General features: G+C 42.0%; 2 protein-coding genes and 1 long non-coding RNA gene across 4 annotated transcripts in view; all 3 read right to left on the bottom strand.

Annotated features, from left to right (window-relative positions):
* Positions 1–473: 473 nt before the first annotated feature.
* On the bottom strand, positions 474–5,498 carry LOC108872684 (uncharacterized). The gene is made up of 4 exons (XR_001959266.2): positions 5,424–5,498; positions 5,250–5,320; positions 1,206–1,368; positions 474–1,116 (listed from the first exon to the last, which is right to left on the bottom strand). It is a non-coding gene; the product is annotated as an uncharacterized LOC108872684 (long non-coding RNA).
* A 1,209-nt stretch (positions 5,499–6,707) lies between these two features.
* On the bottom strand, positions 6,708–12,210 carry mdkb (midkine b). The gene is made up of 5 exons (XM_018660489.1): positions 12,116–12,210; positions 10,034–10,119; positions 8,994–9,167; positions 8,260–8,418; positions 6,708–7,278 (listed from the first exon to the last, which is right to left on the bottom strand). The coding sequence occupies exons 2-5, from the start codon at positions 10,116–10,118 to the stop codon at positions 7,259–7,261; spliced, it is 438 nt and encodes a 145-aa protein (XP_018516005.1). The 5' UTR covers position 10,119; positions 12,116–12,210; the 3' UTR covers positions 6,708–7,258.
* A 2,396-nt stretch (positions 12,211–14,606) lies between these two features.
* The window catches only part of LOC108872647 (diacylglycerol kinase zeta), a 13,772-nt gene continuing 10,840 nt past the window's right edge, over positions 14,607–17,538 (bottom strand). For both annotated transcript variants that reach the window (XM_018660456.2, XM_018660447.2), the window contains one exon: positions 14,607–15,778. In XM_018660456.2, coding sequence (XP_018515972.1) covers positions 15,662–15,778 — 117 coding nt within the window. In that variant the 3' untranslated portion in view covers positions 14,607–15,661. The remainder of the gene's footprint in view (positions 15,779–17,538) is intronic.

Genomic DNA, 17,538 nt, shown 5'->3' with positions numbered 1-17,538 from the left:
AATAAACAGATGCTTAACATCATCTAATGCCCCGAATTCACAAACACTGCAGCTACACTCCTCACATCTGGTCAACCTATTCATTAATCTCAATGATCCATATCTTTGCACTATGATGATTTCTTCTTTCTCTTACTGGCACACTGCCGCCTCCTACAGGTTGGGATCAGACAGCAGTTCAGAGTCAGGTGTGTAATCAGGTTGTGAACTCTCTGGCATTTGCATCTTTGGACTTTTTGAAGACACTGAATTTAAACTGAGAGGACAGAAAATATCTTCATGTAGTTCATCCCTCATCTGAGCTGCTCAGGTTCCACCAGCAGAGAACACTTTTAGCAAAAAACTGATAAGAAGTGACCAAATTACAAATACACATGATCACCTACTTAATATTTCCTCATGATCAGAAACTTCAGCAACTAATCCACATTTGTACAACTAATATACAACTACTGTTAATTTCAAAAAGGCTATGTCTAAAACAGCATGATGATGGAAAAACAAAACAACCAACAAAATTAGGAAAAAAGCAATGATTTTACTTGATATCCAACACGGGAGCAAACATGTAATTCAGATACCAATACAGACTTTAAATGCACTCATGAAACATTATTTATGGACTGAACACCTACTTCAAAACATCAGCATCCCAACATCACAGTACAGGTGAATGTACACAACATCAAAGAAATTTCCATAAACACCTATAGAAAACAGGAATAATAGATACAATAGATATGTGTGTATACACATGTACAATGCTTATGATGGTATCTGATGGTGACAATTAAACTGTGAGTGATCGTCTCAGTCAGTGGAGGTGGGAAGTCCTGGGTGCTGTGGCATTGTTGAGTCTGATGGCAAGAAACATCCTCCCAAACAGTTTGGGACACATGGGAGGACGAATCTGTGGCTGTTGCAGTTGCACATTGTTCGTTCAAAAGTGTGCAGATATACTGAGGGTTACATTGTTCATTAATGGCCACTGTTGCTATTTAATCAGCATTTGAGTTGGCAAGTCACTTTACAGATAGGTTTGCAGAGGTCTGGAGTTCACAGCAGTGTGCAGGGCTTGGTGAGCTCAGCATTCCTGGCTTCCTGAAGGCCAGACATCTGACTCGCACAAAGAAAACCACAATAAGTTAATATAGAGCAAGGAAAGAATACAAAGAAGTGGATAATATATATCTGAGAGAACACACCTGAAGACATGAGTCATGTGGTACAGAGGTGTGTTTGGTGCAGCTTGGCCTTACTCTTCTTCACAGCTTTCTAGGATATAACTCCTCAGGCTCACAGCATCTCACATTGATTTTTCTGGAGGCACAGGAAACTGCAGATCCATATGGCTTGGGCATCCTGCAACTATTCATCCAAAAAGTACAATGAGACGTTTTCTTTTTCCTGTAATTTATCAACTCTCCTAACAAAGCCTCGGAGTACTTCGAGCGGAATAATTCTGCGGGAACACAAGTTCTTTTGTTTGCACATTCCAATTGCACCATTGTGTTCTAAAGCTTACTTCAAAGACTGGTATCAATTGGTATCTGATTTAAATTGACAGGACTGAGTTGTTAGAGCTGAACCAGGGAGTGAGTACCACAGCTGAGCCTTTTTGCTACAGATGGGATTTGGGTGTCGAGGCTGACCTGACAATACCGGAGAAAACTACACCATGCCCACGTCCTAGGCCATCCTGTGCCAAACTGAGGCCCTTATTACAAGTTGGCTGGTTTTATGTGTGAAAGTTGGTGCTGCCTAGATCCTGCATCTAGTTGTCACTTGGATATTTAATTTAAATTTCAACACATCTGTCTGCAGTCCCAAAACACAGAGCTAGCAACCTGCTAAGACGACTAAACAGGAACTGTTACATCTAAACTACATGTTGGATGGTTGGATAGCATCTGAAACTCTCCCCCACACCTTTCCAACATCAGTCAACAGGTATCTGTGTTGCCCGTCATTTGTAACTTTCCAGAATCAACAATCTGACTGACAGACTTCACTCCACGATTGGCCAGCTTGGAGAGTCGGGACAAAGTTCAACCCAGTCTCTTGGTTCATTACACAGGATCCAGCTATCACCCACTTGTCTAGATAAAGTTCATCCTCTGCTCCTGATTCTGTAGCCTCCCTGAAGTTCCTCTCTCTGCACTGACCCTCTTTGGCTGCACATCAAACAATCCCACTTCATTTTCTCCAGATCTAATTTTCTCTTCATGCAGCTTTCCAACATTCACTGCTGCTGTTGTCCCGTCTCCAAAGGCAGCTGCTTCCAGATTCAACATTGTTTTATCATGATTAGTAAGATGTGGCTGTAGACCATTGACAATACAGACAACATAAATTGTTTGACCCTATTTAATCTAAAAGTGGTAATGTTAAACATATCATTCCAATTACCTTGATCTAGGATAGCTACAGTTTGCTCTACATCACCAAATCTGACCCTAGAACATGTCAGCATCCAATTGTAGAATGAGTCTTGGAGTAAGATTATAACAACAGCATACCATGGTCAGCTGATTCACAAAAACATAGGGATCTTTGTCTGATTTTGGAAACCGCACAACCATGGCACACAACTCAGTAAAGGTTCATGGTCTATATGCAAATTCTTAGGGCTAAGTTTTCCAATTTCTTAAATACCTCCACCATTACTTATCCATTAAATGCACAGCTTTATGACAGAATCAGCAGTAACTGTACTTACAGCCCAGACTTCCTCACACACAGAGAGAAAAGCCTTGCCTTCTTATGTAATACGAGTCGACTCTGTTGACCTTGTTCTCTGTAGCATAAAGACGTCCTACCTTATTCCTGGTTGTGATTGCCGAATTTGGAAAAACTGCAAAAAATTGCTCCAGTTGTTGCTGATTCTGTCAAGACGTGCACACAGAGAGAACGTAAGATCTCACTGTCCAACAATGTACACTACTCACAATAAGTTAGGGATATTGTTATTTACATGAGTGCCCCAATATGTAAGGCACACTGTACACAGTGAGACCATTACGTGGAAAACACAAAATGAGGTGTGTCTATCACCCCAATACAATTGCCTCCCTATCCCAAAAATCTCTGAAGTGTATGTATGACATCCACTGAGTCTCTCACAATATCCCTAACTTATTGTGAGTAGTGTAAGTTAAAATGCGTAGAGTGACTTGTGGTGATGTGTGGATGAGTCTGAAACATTAGGACAAATCAGAGTCAAGCATTTTGTGCTGGCTGCTTCATCAGTGATCTACAGCCACATCTTACCAAAGACTCTCCAAACTGGCTAAACATGTAGTGACGTCTGTCAGTCAGATCGTTGATTCTGAAAAGTTACAGATGATGGGCAACACAGATACCTGTTAGCCAATGTTGGAAAGATGAGGGGGAGGGAGTTCAGATGCTACCCATCCAGCCAATGTTCAGTTCAGACACATCAAATCAAAACATAGAGAGATCAAACACTATACAGTAGAGTGCAAGGTTTTTGTAAAAACAAAAGGAAATCCTGAGCCCAACTTCATTCAAGCTATCACTCACTTAACACTACAGATATTTTCTGAAAAATTCACAAAATATGTTAAGATATAAATTTTCACCCTGTTAATAATGGTAAAACTTCTAACACCAGTACTCTCCCTGCAGCATCTGGCTTCAATTGCAAGCAAAGTCTAAGAGCTCTAATTCTTTTCTCTGTGTCCACTTCAAGACAACACCTGTTAATACCAGGTAACTCAACTTGGTACACTTCACACATCAATTTGGTTTTCAATTGCTATCAACCCATCACCAGTAAATCAAACATTAAGCAAATATACCCAAATTGGGTGTCAAGTAGCTTCTTCCGGATCCTCTCAGAGGTACAAGTTTGGGTGGTGATGATCTCGACAGCAGCACAATTACACCGACAGGCAATGTAATGAATCAAAGCACAATTCTTTAACTTTAGACAAGACAGGAGACAGAGACATACCAAGACAGATGAGGCAGACAAAGGTAGAAACAAAAAGAGAGACAAAGAGAAAAGAAAGATAGAGACAGACAAGAGACTAAGAGAGACAGAGACAAGACAAAGAAACAGAACCAGACCGAGACAAAGAAAGACAGAGACAGACAGACAAAGACTTAAAGAAACATAGGGAGGGTGGCCAGGACAGCATGGACATGGTGAAAAAGCTGAAATAAAACAGGATCTGTTTTCAAAATTACACTTTTCTTTGAAGATTCTTGGTCGTCCAGGTCATGGTATTTCTAAGTGCTATACAAAAACTGGACAGAACTGAAGAAGCCTTTCAGATGAAAGGTCTTCAAGAACCTCAAACAAGTCCAGTTGATTTTGTACAACACTTAGACAAAGAGAGATACTTATGTTTTGTGGAGCTACATGACAAAAAGGTTGTTGCACCAAAGCTGATCCAAGCTGATTGGATAGAAATGGAAGCAGTCATGGCACAGGCAAAGTTTGTCTATTTGATTGTTAATCAAAGCCTTATACAAATTTGCATATTTCTCTGTATCTATTGCCTGTCACTTAATTTTTTTCCCAATCTTCTTGCAATATAGGTTTTCTGATCTGTTAGTCCGCCTGTCCAATGAAGCTAATCTGACAGTCTGTCCAAAAAACTGATTCCGTCAGACAAAGACACGCAAAGACACAAAGACAGACACACAATGTTCGTATCAATGTGTGTGAATGTATGTGTTTGTGAGAGGCTTGGCAGCCAACACACCTTCAATACACAACAGGCTGATTAGAAAAAGACAGTGGATAGGAAGTGTAAGAATCAGCCTGTATGCATGTGAGACAGAGGAAATAAAGGGGTGGCACAGCGGCCATAATTAATAAGAAACCACAGGACTTGTTTGTAGATTCCCCAGGAAAAATCAAAACCAATTATACAGACTAATCGACAGGTAGATGAATGGATGGTTGGTCCTCTTGGATGGACAAATGGGGAAATAAAAGTATGCAGTCATGGCACTGCTATATTGCTTGGTTGCAGCAGCCAATCAAAACTACAGTTCAACAGATGCGCAGACATACATCAGATAGTATTTTAGAAACTTGATAAAAACAGGACATTTTATGCTGCTCTGCAGTAAAATTAAACAGGTTGCTCTAAACAGCTGTGTTACATTACAAAGTTGGAGTCTAACAGGAACAAACACACCTGACAGCAATTGACTGTAATGCTAACGCTAAGCTAACTTGTGGCTAACTTAGCTACTTTACAGGCATCACTTACCTTCTGGGTGAATTTTAAAGGGCCCAGTTCTCCTGGTATCTTTATCCTTCACCTTACAGGAGGCCAATGTCCTGTTAATTAAAATAAATAAAAAGTGTGAGTTGAGTTTCAAGCCTCCAAAGTCTTCCTGGCCCTGCAGGGACAGTTTAGTCATTTTCTAACCCTGAGATTCACCTTGGTCTCTGTGTGGTATTTTGGAGGGGGGGGACACCAACAGCAGGGAATTTTATTCGAATGAGTCCAAACTGAGTTTCTGCACAGAGAATAGATGTTGTGAAACCATGTCAGCTGGTGATACAGGTGATTTTATCATCAGGAGCAAACTGAGTACTGGTACAGTAACTGCATGATGCTTTATATGTAAATAAACCATCTGAATTAATCACTCCACTGCCAGTACGTCTGTTTAAACTGGTTAAAGCATGACTCTTTAATCTTTCTTTAAAAAGAAACATCACTATATGTTACTACCAGACTCCATTGACAAAAACAGGAATTTTACTGAGCAGAACAGGGGCTGCTGGAATACCACTGCCTCCATCTGATAGTTAGTGTTACTGCGTAGTACTTTTACTTCAGTAAAGTATCTGATTAGTTCTTCCACCGCTGAAAGTCACGCAGTAACACAAATACACTAATAGATGAAGGCAGTGGTATTCCAGCAGCTCCTGTGTTCTGCTCTGTAAAATCCCTGTTTTTGTCAATGGAGTCTGGTGATGACATATACCGTTTGTAGTTAAAGAAAATGCTCTTGTTCTTTGATAAAAGCTCGATCTCTGTTTCCATAATGTTGTCAGACACTTTGACCTTTTGAATTTAATCAGCTCCTGTGTGAGCACTCTGACTGTTCCTTTGTTAAACTCTGAACTTGGATTTAAACATGGGAACTTAATGAGAACAGGACATGACAGCAGCCTGCGTTCACACAGAGCGGTGAAGTGAAACGTGTTTCTCTAAACAAACACCTTACAAAGCTAGCGATGCTAACCTGCAGCAACACACCTGACGCATTAGCGTCACGCTAACTTAGAGATGTCACTTGCCTTTCTGACGTGGTTTTCCCGCTCCTCCTGTCGTTGGACGCGATCATCCCGGTGTCTCTAACTTTAAATAACATTTCACACAGCGGCAGTTTGGCTGTTAAGTTTAAATCCCGCCATCACGCGGCTGACACCGTCAGCTGAGAGCGTCCCGGTGTCTGACGTCACAATCAGATAAAGTTGGAGTGCGCAGGTGTTGATGCGTTGAAGGTTCACGGACGGTCGTAAAAACCACAACTCTTACAGGAATGTTTGTGAATGGTTGTTTTGTCTGTTTGTGGTTGTTTTGTGCGTCTTTGTTCTGTTTGTGTCTGTGACTGACTTTCTAACAGAGACAGTGAAAACAGTCATTTCACACAGAGGCTTGTGCTCATCACTTATTGATTGTGTTATATGAGAGTCAATGAACAAACAAAACTTCACCAAAACAATGTACAGTATTTAATTTGTTCATTTATACAAGTCTCATCTTGCAACGTCAATAATCTATAGTTCAAAAAATAGATTTTATAGAAGATTTTGTCATTACAGATCCATCCAAACCTTCCTACGTTTTTACAGATTTTAAAGGTGACGATTCCAAACTCGTCTAAAACCAGAACTGTTTACAGTCCAGAGGAAGACGTGGAGTTTAGATCTGAGAGCAGGTCAGAACCTCTGCTGGATGTTAATGTAACTTCAGCTACAGTAAAAGCTTTTAGGACTATCTGTTAAACTATCACCTATGAGGACAGTATTATCATTATTATCTAACAGGAGAACACTGGAAAACGTTTTCCGCATTTAATCCAAATAAACACAAGAACATCAAACCAGAACTCAGTAAAACAAGAATAAAAGTCAAAGGAAAGTGAAAGGTGGTTGGTGTGTGTTGGAGGAGTCTCTCGGTTTTTGTGTTTGATGAAGAAGGGAAGACGATTGTTCAGCTGGAGGAGGAGAAATTCATCCGTCTTCTGCTTCTTTCATCCTTTAGTTTGTCTTCTTCTCCCCTGTGAAGAGAAACATGAAGCTTCATTAACACTGTTCTTCTTCACTGCAGGTCACAGACGACATCACTTCCTCTCCCATCAGTAAAGCTCTGACTGCTGCAGCAGGTAGATATGAAGCTGGTTACTGCCACAGTCTGTCAGTGGGACTAAGTCAATCACCTGCTAACTTACAGTTTGTCACCAAGTGCAACAACAAGTCCAACATGTTGAAACTAAATCTCTCTGATCGAGACTCAACTAGTTAAAGTCTTCATGTTTGGTCTGAGACAACATGTCCTCTACGAGTTAACTAGAGAGGAAAACATCCATGTCACTAGTTAACTAGCGACTCTTTGTGGACCTGACTAGTTCACTAGTAAAAGAGCATGTGTACTAGTTAGCAAGTAAGGTATAAAAAAAGACACCAACCAGTGCAACTAATGGATACTTGAGTTTTTACTAGTTGTAAACATTTTGAGCCTGACTCATTAACTAGTTTGCCTTGACTCGTTCACATGTAAGCTCCAACATGCAGCCACTTGTTAACTAGTTTCAGTTCCTCAGACCAACAGGTTAATGAGTGCACAACATGCAAATGCAGTGGGCAGGACAATGACAATGAGTTCTGATTGGTTGGCTTTTTTATTTTGTACTGGAGAACCAATGGGAAGCTTCAATACACACTTCTGCCCACCTCCTCATTAGCATTTGGTACAACTAGTGTGACTAGTTAACACTTTGGCTTTTATTAGATAAGTAGACCACTGGTTAGTTAGCTGTCAGAGGTTTTACAGCTCACTGGTTAACCAGTAAGAATTCAATTCTAAAAATTTGAATCTTCTTCCGTTTTTTCTTTTGCTTTTTACTGTAATCGTCACATTGATGATTGAACCTGAGCAGACTGGTTTTCATCTGGACACTAACAGTTATTTTCTGAACCAGGTTTTCCTGCAGTTTTCTCTTCAGTGTTTCAGGTTCAGGTCTCTCCTCTGGTTTTCTCACCTCTGGTTTTCTTGGCTTTGGGGGAGCAGGGTTTGGACACCTTGACGGTGGTTTGGCACTCGGCATTGAACAGCGCCCTCTTCAGTGTTCCTGATCGATTCTTGGTGTTGGTGACGGCGTCGCAGGATCCCCACGGCCCAAACTTATACTTACAGTCACCTGAAAGAAACGGACATTTAAACCTTTAACACACTGAACAGGTGAAGAGGTGATGACTCCTTCCCTTTCAAATTAAGAGCCTGAACAAACACTAACTGTAACTTTGAAATAAAAATCTGAATGTGCAGCTTTTCACATTTAAACAAAGATAAAAAATGTCCATCAGAACTTGTTAAGAAGATAAATCCAGAGTCAAAGGAGCAGTTCCTGTGATGGCCTCAAGAAACTGTTCGCTGTATCTTTGCTTCACCTGAGTTCAGGTGGATTCACCACAGTCTGAAATCTATCAGGATCAAAATTTATTCTGAATTCAGTTTGAAGTTAAATTTGAAATTAATTCAGATCCAAAACCTTAAGGACAAAGTGAACAAAAGTCCTTAAACTCTAAGAACTCTGAGAAGTCAGAACACGTGTATCATCCTGCTTTGACCAGCAGGTGTCGCTGTTTGTAACTGACTCTGACACTTTGGTACAATGAACCGGTTTCCTTAACTGGAAAAACTTCACGTCAACTGAATCTGCTGCTGCAGGTGTGTGTGTGTGGGGTGTGTGTCAGGTGTGTGTCTGCGTCTTACTGATGTCCTTCTTCCAGTTGCAGGGGATCTTGCAGTGGATCTTGTCGGTGCGGTCTTTACAGGTGGCCTCTCTCAGTCCGTCTCCACAGTCTCCCTGTTCTGGGACACATTTCCCGTACTGAGTCTCTGCGGCGGAGCACTCTGAGGTCGGCCTGGACTTATCATGTTTACCACCTGGAGGAGGAGCAGAGAGACACACCTGCTGTCACAACAACACCTGAGAACTCCACATATTCTGAGCTTTAAACAGCCAGACACATAAAGATTCACCCTGGTTTTAACTCGATGTAACATGAACATTCACAAAGATTAGATTTAGTAAAATATTTAGCAGTAAAGTTGAATTTGTTCTGAATGTGAGGATTTCTTCACAGCTCAGTAAAACCTGAACATGTTTGGTGTCTGAAGCTCGACTCGAAAAACTTGTCTCATAATAACAACAAACATCAGAATCCTGATTTACAGACAGACAGACAGAGTCCACACTAACATTTACACTCTGCTTTCAGAAATCAAATACATATCTGAAATTCTGTACTTTTCTTATTCAAATATATGAGGAATAAATTTCTCCATCGTGTTGTTTTGTTTTGTTTTGTTTACACTTCTTTACTGAACTGTTTCCACATTCAGAAGCAAATATTGTAAATATTGTTCTTCTTTCTTAGATTTATCTCAGTATCATATGAATCAGTAAGAATATCTGGGCTTTATCAGATATGATGGACACTTTTATTACTTTAAGTACATTTTTACTAATGATACTTTTATGAAAAGTATTTCGAGTATTTCTGCTTCCTGTTACTTTCTACGTTTACTCCACTACATTTATTAAACAGCTGCAGAAACTGCTTTCACAGACGAAAGATTAAATCTCAGGTTCAGTCGTTCGTGTCTCCTCAGGTTGAAGTGTCATCGCTCTGACTGTTACTCTGCAGCGCCACCATCAGGTCACATGACCAAACAGCTGCAGTTCATGTTCCCATGATCCTCTGCTGCTGTCAGTGACGGTCAGCGCTGTCGGTACTTAATAATCTGACCTTTGTGGTTTTTTCTCTTGCTGGCCTCGGTGGTGAGCGTCAGGGCCAGGAGCAGCAGCAGCGTCACGGAGAACAAACTTCGCATTCTGCAGAGAAAAAAACAAAACATGACGACAAGAAAACACAACCAGAGAGGAAACACAGCGTTTACATATGTGAGCTGGCGTCTGATCATCCTGCTCTGATCTGAGCAGAGGTGTCTGTGTTTGTTTCTGCTTTTAATCTGATTTCCTGTCCTTTCTATTGGCCACCATGACCCTGATGTTTAACGTGATCCGGCCCCAGCCACCGAGGCCAGATGGTCCAAATTCAGTCCAAATAAAATCTGCTCCCTTTTCAGCTCGGCCTCACAAATCTCACAGCGCTTAAGCCCAGTAATCTGACTATTGTAGTCACAGCAGCATCAGGATTATAGAAGTAGGCTAATGTATTCAGATACTGTTCCTATTGTCAGCTCACACACGTTCAGCTGTTATTGAACAGATCTGTTTATTTCTCCTTCTTCGTGCTCGCCACTGAAGCGTTCCTCTGGTGTTTGATGAGCGTCACACAGCGACAGCTCTCAGCAGAAATGTAGTTCAGGCTCTTGGCTCAGCTCGGACAAAAAGAGAGTCAATTACCCATAAAGCTCCTCTCTCCCTCTCTCCCTCTCTGTTGTTATTGTGCTGAGAAATGACAGACTCCTCTTTCAGGCCTCCATTAAAGCAATGGTCCTCTTTCACATGTCAGCTGGCAGAGCAAATCCTGTTCTTCTCGCTCCTCCTGCGGCCTTTTATGAGCAAAGAACCGGCTCTCAGCAGGCCTCCAGTCTGTCCTCCATCAATGAAGAGGAGGAGGAGGAGGGGGAGAGAGGGGGGAGGTGGGGGAGGGTGAGGAGGCCAAGCAGTATCTGAAAGGGCCCTTTAGATTTCCCCTCAAAAGAATACTGATTCATTGGCCCAAAACAAAGCCTCTTCTAGCCTGGTTTCATTTCTCTAAAGCCGAACACAGATTCCAAGCCACATCTTAGGAGCTGTACCCCCCCCCACCCCCCCCGGCCCTCCCACTGCCCAACACCCCCCACCCGCCCGCCCTGAATAGAAACTTATTTGCATAAGAAAACAATGAAATCTTAGCATGAAGAAAAGGAGAGGGATGCTCCCTTTGGTTCAGAACGAGGAACAACATTTAGAGGAACTTCCTCCTGAATCTCAGGGTTCACTCTCAACATCCGGAGCCAAACATGAAACAGAGTTTACACAGCGAGCGCTCACAGTTTCCTCCTGCAGAGCTCGTAAAGAAAGGCATGTATGTCAGAAAACCTTCCTGTTGCTGAAGGTGCGGTCTGATCTCTGAGAGGACGGAGTGAAGACGCCGGGACTCAAAAAACACAAAGCACAGGTTTAAAGTCAGAGGAGGAGGCGCTGCTGCAGCTCAGACTCTAACTGAACAAACCTCAGCCTCAATAAGAAAACTGAAGGTTTGCACGCAGCAACAATGTGGAGGTTATATAAAGTGAAAACATCTGCAGACCTGCTGCTAACAGCCAGGAAAACACAGAAACCCACTCCTTCAAACAGATGAGTGGTTTCTTTTCTTTTCTTTCTCTTAAATTAAGAAACAAAAGCAAAACAGAAAAAATCAGGTTTTAGAAGCAGAGTTCACTTCAAGCTTCAACAAACTCCTCTCATCTTTCTAAATGTTTTCTAAAATCCTTCCAAAATAAAGTTTAAGAAACATTCTCCCCTTCAAAATAAACCTTTCTCCTTTGAACACATCATCACTAAAGTTTCCTGAGATTCAGATTATTCATGAATCTGCAGATTTGTTTCTTGAGTCATCGATTCATTTTTCTGTAAAATGTCAGGAAATAATAAAAATGTTGAGACTAAAGTTAAATAATCAAATTCACTTTTCTAACAGAAGACAAAAACACAGAAAATCACTTCAAACAACAGTTTAAAGATTCATTCTCTATATCTGGACTCAGTGTTAAATTGGTTAATCCTCTCAGCTTTAATCTGCACATGATATTCCTGAGGTTTTGTAAACGACAGTAAACTCTCTGAAAAACTGTTTCTGAGTAAAAACAGAGAAACTTACTCGGCGGGCTCAGAGGAGCAGCCAGTCGATCTGTGGAGTCGTCGCCTTCTGTCGCTGCCCGAGTTCAGCTGCTGCTCCTCAACACCCCCCCCCCCCCCCCCCCAACCCCCACCACCACCCCCAACACACACACACACACACACACACACACACACACACACACACACCAGCCTCACAGTGACATCACGAGCTTTAATCCTGAGTCCTGACGAACAAAACAACCTCAGCTCATTAACATAAAGTGAAGTGTGTGTGTGTGTGTGCGTGTGTGTGTGTGTGTGTGTGTGTGTGTGTGTGTGTCACACAGAAAGGAGTGTGAGCTATGTCACTGTGCAGGTTGTGTCTGTAGCTGTGAACTAATATTTACTCAAACCACAGTTACTGCTGTCAGAGCTGAGTGTGTGTGTGTGTGTGTGTGTGTGTGTGTGTGTGTGTGTACTGTGCATCAGTGTTCAGGTGTGTGATGGTGAACACCTGGTTTCACTGAGTCACTGTGGATGGGGTCAAAGTTCAAACACACCCTGCTCATTCCTCACGTTGAGTTTCTCTCATGAACAGACACGATATAAAGAGGCTCCATTAACCAGCAGCTCGACTGTCTCCTGGATCCCAGGTTGGAAATGAGTGAAATATGTTGATGCTGGATTAATGAATAGAAACAGAGTAGATGAAGAGATGAACTAGTTTAAGTTTGAAAAAGATTTCTTAGTCATTAGAACGCACTGATTAGTGCCTCGCTCTGCAGGATCAGATTCTACAGCTGCTGGACTTTAACCAGAGTTTTCCCTCAATAACCTCCTATTTACTGCTGATTGACAGAACGTGAAGCTGTTGAACATGAATCATGATCTTAACAGTCTTTACTCAGCATGGACATTAGAGAAGGGAGCAGAGATAATGAGAACAGATCATATTTATCAGGTGTTAATAAAGTAGAAGCACTGTTCTGTGGAATCTGATCCTGCAGAGTGAGGGGTTAATCAGAGCTTTATAATGACAACAAAGAGCTAATATTCAGGCTAATAAGCAGTTAGCTAATGGTGAATAAGTGCAGCCTAATATATTCAGACACTGTGGACTTTAAACAGCCTGAACAACGACGACGCCGCCGACGCTCAGAATCAGGTCAGTGTCTGAAATATGAAGAAAATGTAGCTCTGAGCAGGTTTACAGGGTTTTACTGTGAAGACGCACCAACATAAAGAAAGATGTTCAAAGACTAAAGACTGAATATTAAACATTATTTCTGTCCTGAAACCCTGTGAGTCCTGTGATAAAGTATAAAGAACAGTCACTGAGGAAATGTTATTTCCCACCACAACTTCACTTCCTGGATTTTTAACTTCACTCAGAGTGAAACAGCAGGACAACAGATCTGTTTAGACTGTGGTTCTACTGAGTTCTGCTGAGTTCTACTGAGCACAGCTCCATGTCTCTGTCTGTCAGGATCAGTAGAGTAAGAGCAGAAAGTCTCTCAGAGCTCTGATGGCTCAGTCATGCGTGGAGGCCATTGTTGTGAGCTGAGAACAGAGAGCGGGGGGTAGGGGGGTTCACAGAGGGAAACCTCCCGTCCCCCGTCCCGTCCCGTCCCCCGTCCCGTCCCCCGTCCCGTCCTCCTTCAGGTCCTCACTCCTCTCATCAGCTCATGTGTAGCTGTAAGTTAAACTGTGTAATCACAGGCAAAGACAGATTATAAAGCAGTGTCTGAGCGTACGACTAAAAACTGAAATGGGTCATGTGATCAGAGTGTGACCAATGAGGGACCAGGGTAAAAACCAATCAGGAAGTGGACCTGGGCGTTTCTGTCTGTCCAGATTAAAACACAACCCTGGAGTTTTCAGACTAAAACGGGTCTGGCGGCGTTTCTGAGGAGTGTTGACACCAGGCGTAACCATAGCAACAGGGACAAGTTTCACAACTAAAGCATACAAGTGCGGACGCAGCCGGAGTCCCTGAAGCATCCAGTCTGTCCCGAAGAGGATGTAGTCTAACATCTGGATTTACACAACGATGGCTGAAATAAACAGCTGCTAATGCTAACATTAGCAAAAACTTACATACTGCACCTTTAAGTTTAAAACTGAAGTGAAGCTGCAACTATTTTCACCATCACCTGACCTGTGATTATTTCTTATATATCTGATTAAATTACACAGTGTAAGAAAACTTTAAAACTTTTTCTTGCTCCTGGACAGAAAAAGTTATTTCTCATTTCCTGCTGAAATGAGAAATAACCTGTTTTTCTCTTCAAACTGCTTTAAGAAAATTCACTGTATATATACATATATACCTAAATAAATACATGTGGTTTTATTCAGAGCTTCTGTAAATGAAAATGTGCGAATTTGTCTGTTTCAGGTCACAGAAGCAAAGTCTGAAGGGGACAAACTATCCAGGATATTTGGAAAACTGCTCGTTGTTTTCTCCTTCCAGCACTGATGAATAAAAACCGTCTCCTCATGTGAATAATGTCATCGTCCTGACAGAAAACTCTTACTGACATGCTTTATTGCAGGTCACTCAGAAATGATAAAACCAAACAAAACAGTTATTACTCCATTATCATACAGTGTAATATCATTCTGACTGCTGTGTAATTATTCATTAGTTATTACAGACTCTGCTTTGGCAGAATCTGGCTTCAGCTTCTGTTAAAATCTCCAACACTGACACTGAGTCTATCGGGCGTCTCAGCTATGTACACAGTAGATACACATCACAACGAAAGCATCCATTTCCTTTACAGAGTGTAACAGACAAGAAAAATTACCAAACAAACCTCATATGTTGACTGAAATAATCTAAACCACTCGCCTCACTGTGTTTGATCACAAGCAAAATGTGTTTTTATCTCTACAAATAAATCATAAATAGCTAAATTCACCTGTGTCTAAGTTAAATATCCAAACACTTATTTCTTTTGAGTAAACAAATACATCCAAAAGGTCACTAGAAGCTGAGAGAGGACACGTGTTTGCAGCCGTTTCTATCTAATATGGCGAAAGCGTCTAGTTTCCATCAGCTGCAGACAGATGAATGAAGTCACTGTTCGTTCAGCAGCAGCTGAAGTTTCTCTCTGTACACACATACTGTCATTTTACACAGTGGTCAGAGCGCAAATGTTGAGACGTCGATAAAGACACATTCAGGATGCAGTTTGTAGAGGATCTGAACGTCTTTGTTTGTGGCCGAGTTTGAATTCACTTTAGTGTCCAGAGGGTTTTTTTCTGTTCGTTAGTTTGGACTCAACCAGAGGACAGAGGCTTTTTCAGGCGTCTACAAACCCGACTTCATCCACAACAAACCTGAAAGCAGTTTGGACAAGAAAAGGAAAGTGATGCTGATCTGTTTGTCTCTGTGTACCAGCCTGCTGACAGCAGAGAGGAAGCACTAGCTGGCATGTTGCTGTCTAACATTCGCTCTGTGGAGGTAAAACAGGACGTTTCTCCTCTGACCCAGACTACAGGTGTTGAACTGAGAGGAGAGACGAGCAGGTAAATGAAAGACCTAAGGACAGACAGATGTTTTGGACGGACAGGTTGGAGGTCAGACGGCCGTCTCCTGGTCCTCTCTCTGGATCATCTGGTAATGTTGGCGGTTCTCAAGATATTCAGCCAGTTCCTGGTCACTGGCTTTCTCTGCTCGCTGTTTAGGAGTCTCTCCCTGAAACACACAGAAACATTCAGTCTGATGGTTCAGCTCGTTTATATCACAAGTCGCTTCAGTCGAGAAGTTGAAAAAACCTCAGAGGAGGAGACGAGGAGCAGATTTCACTGAGTTACTAAAACACTCAACTGACTGAATGTGAAACAAACTGCTATAAACAGTAACATTACTGATGTGAGGAGCAGCCATCTTGGATTCTGGTGTTGGAGTTGGTGGAGTTGCTCTGACTTCAGGAGGCGTTCAGGTTCAAACTTCTGACTAGAGCTTAGAAACGACAGCCTGACTCTGCTCTGTGAGTCCAGAGCAGCAGGAAAAGTACAGGCAATCCTCTTTGTGATGACTGTGAGTTGTTACCATCAGGACGTAGGTTTATTACCACCTCTACAGACTTCCTTTTGTACCTTTGAGTATATCTCTGCTGAAGCCTGTTGGACCAAATCCCTGACTGCAGGTGACGTGGTCGTGAAACACTTTGTTTGTTTGTTGTGTTTTTTTCCACAGACACAAAGAACATTTCTGAAAGGATAATAAACTAAACTAGCTGAGGACGACCCCATCATTAGCTGTCATTTCATTTAGCTCTGAGCTCTTCTACAAAAGCCTTTCTTCTTAGAAAGTTAGTGAGAGTTTGAAAGAGCGTGAGTAGAAACACAACGAGGCTGTAAAGGTGGACTGGTGAGTAGATGGGTTTTCATGTTAACGTCCCCGACAACCTCTGTAGTCTCATTTAGACACTCGTTAGCAACCGCCTTTTTTAAGACACGTAAAAGCTTCAAACATCAGGAGTGGGGGATTTACTGACCCATTTTATGTCGGAGAATCAAACCTGAAAATGTCTTGGAGCTTGTGTTAAAACCACAGACCTTATTTCAGACATTTAACCAGAAACACACTGACTCTGGACGAGGGAACAGGAAGTGCTAACATGCTAACATGCTAACTGACTTCCTGGTTTTTAGACAAATGGATGGACAGAGAGACAGAGACAGGCTCTCAGCTCGTCTCTAACCCTGCAGTGGACCAACACTGGACACACTAACTAACACATGAACTCTTTTCATTTGCTGGAGAGGAGGAGAAAAAAAGAGAGAAACTCAGATTATGGGCTGCTTCCTGTTACCACTGGCTTCACCATGGCAACGGTGAGCCGCGGCCTTTGTGTGTGTCGGAGCGAGGCCGGGGATCCTGCGGCGCTTCGTTTCTCAGTGACACACAACATTAATCACTTTATAGAAGTGGGTCAGATGCCGCTGGAGATCCATTTAAAGTGAGTTAGGACGGCTCAGGCTGGTGGCCGTCACCACGCCTGAGAACGACACACAGCAACGCTTCATACGGCAGGAAACAGCCACCGCTGAGCAACACTCAGTCGGGGGGGGGCTGTTTCCACCAACATTTAACAACCAGAGGAGAAACAGACGAACCAGACCAGCGGACATCACTGCTGTTAGCCTGCGTTAAAGGTTTAATCTGTACATTCACCAGATTAAAAACAACTGTCCTTCATTTCTGTTCTCACATTAAACAAAATGTTTCCAGTCGTTTTCAAACCTGAGAAATCTGTCATTTTAATCAAGGTAACGTTTCATTTGGTCGCCTGTTGATGATGTCATATCCTCTCTGTTCATGAGTCAGCGACAAAACTGACTTTTTATCCAGTTTAAGATGAACGTTTTAGATCTTTTAACTTTATATTTGAACCAGATGAAGGATTTTAGTCGTCAGACGTCTGGATCTGAAGTTAGAGAAACAAGCTA

This window comes from Lates calcarifer, unplaced genomic scaffold (assembly GCF_001640805.2).
Source record: "Lates calcarifer isolate ASB-BC8 unplaced genomic scaffold, TLL_Latcal_v3 scaffold_32_70, whole genome shotgun sequence".
NCBI lineage: Eukaryota > Metazoa > Chordata > Actinopteri > Centropomidae > Lates > Lates calcarifer.
This window is presented reverse-complemented; position numbering and strand designations above follow the sequence as displayed.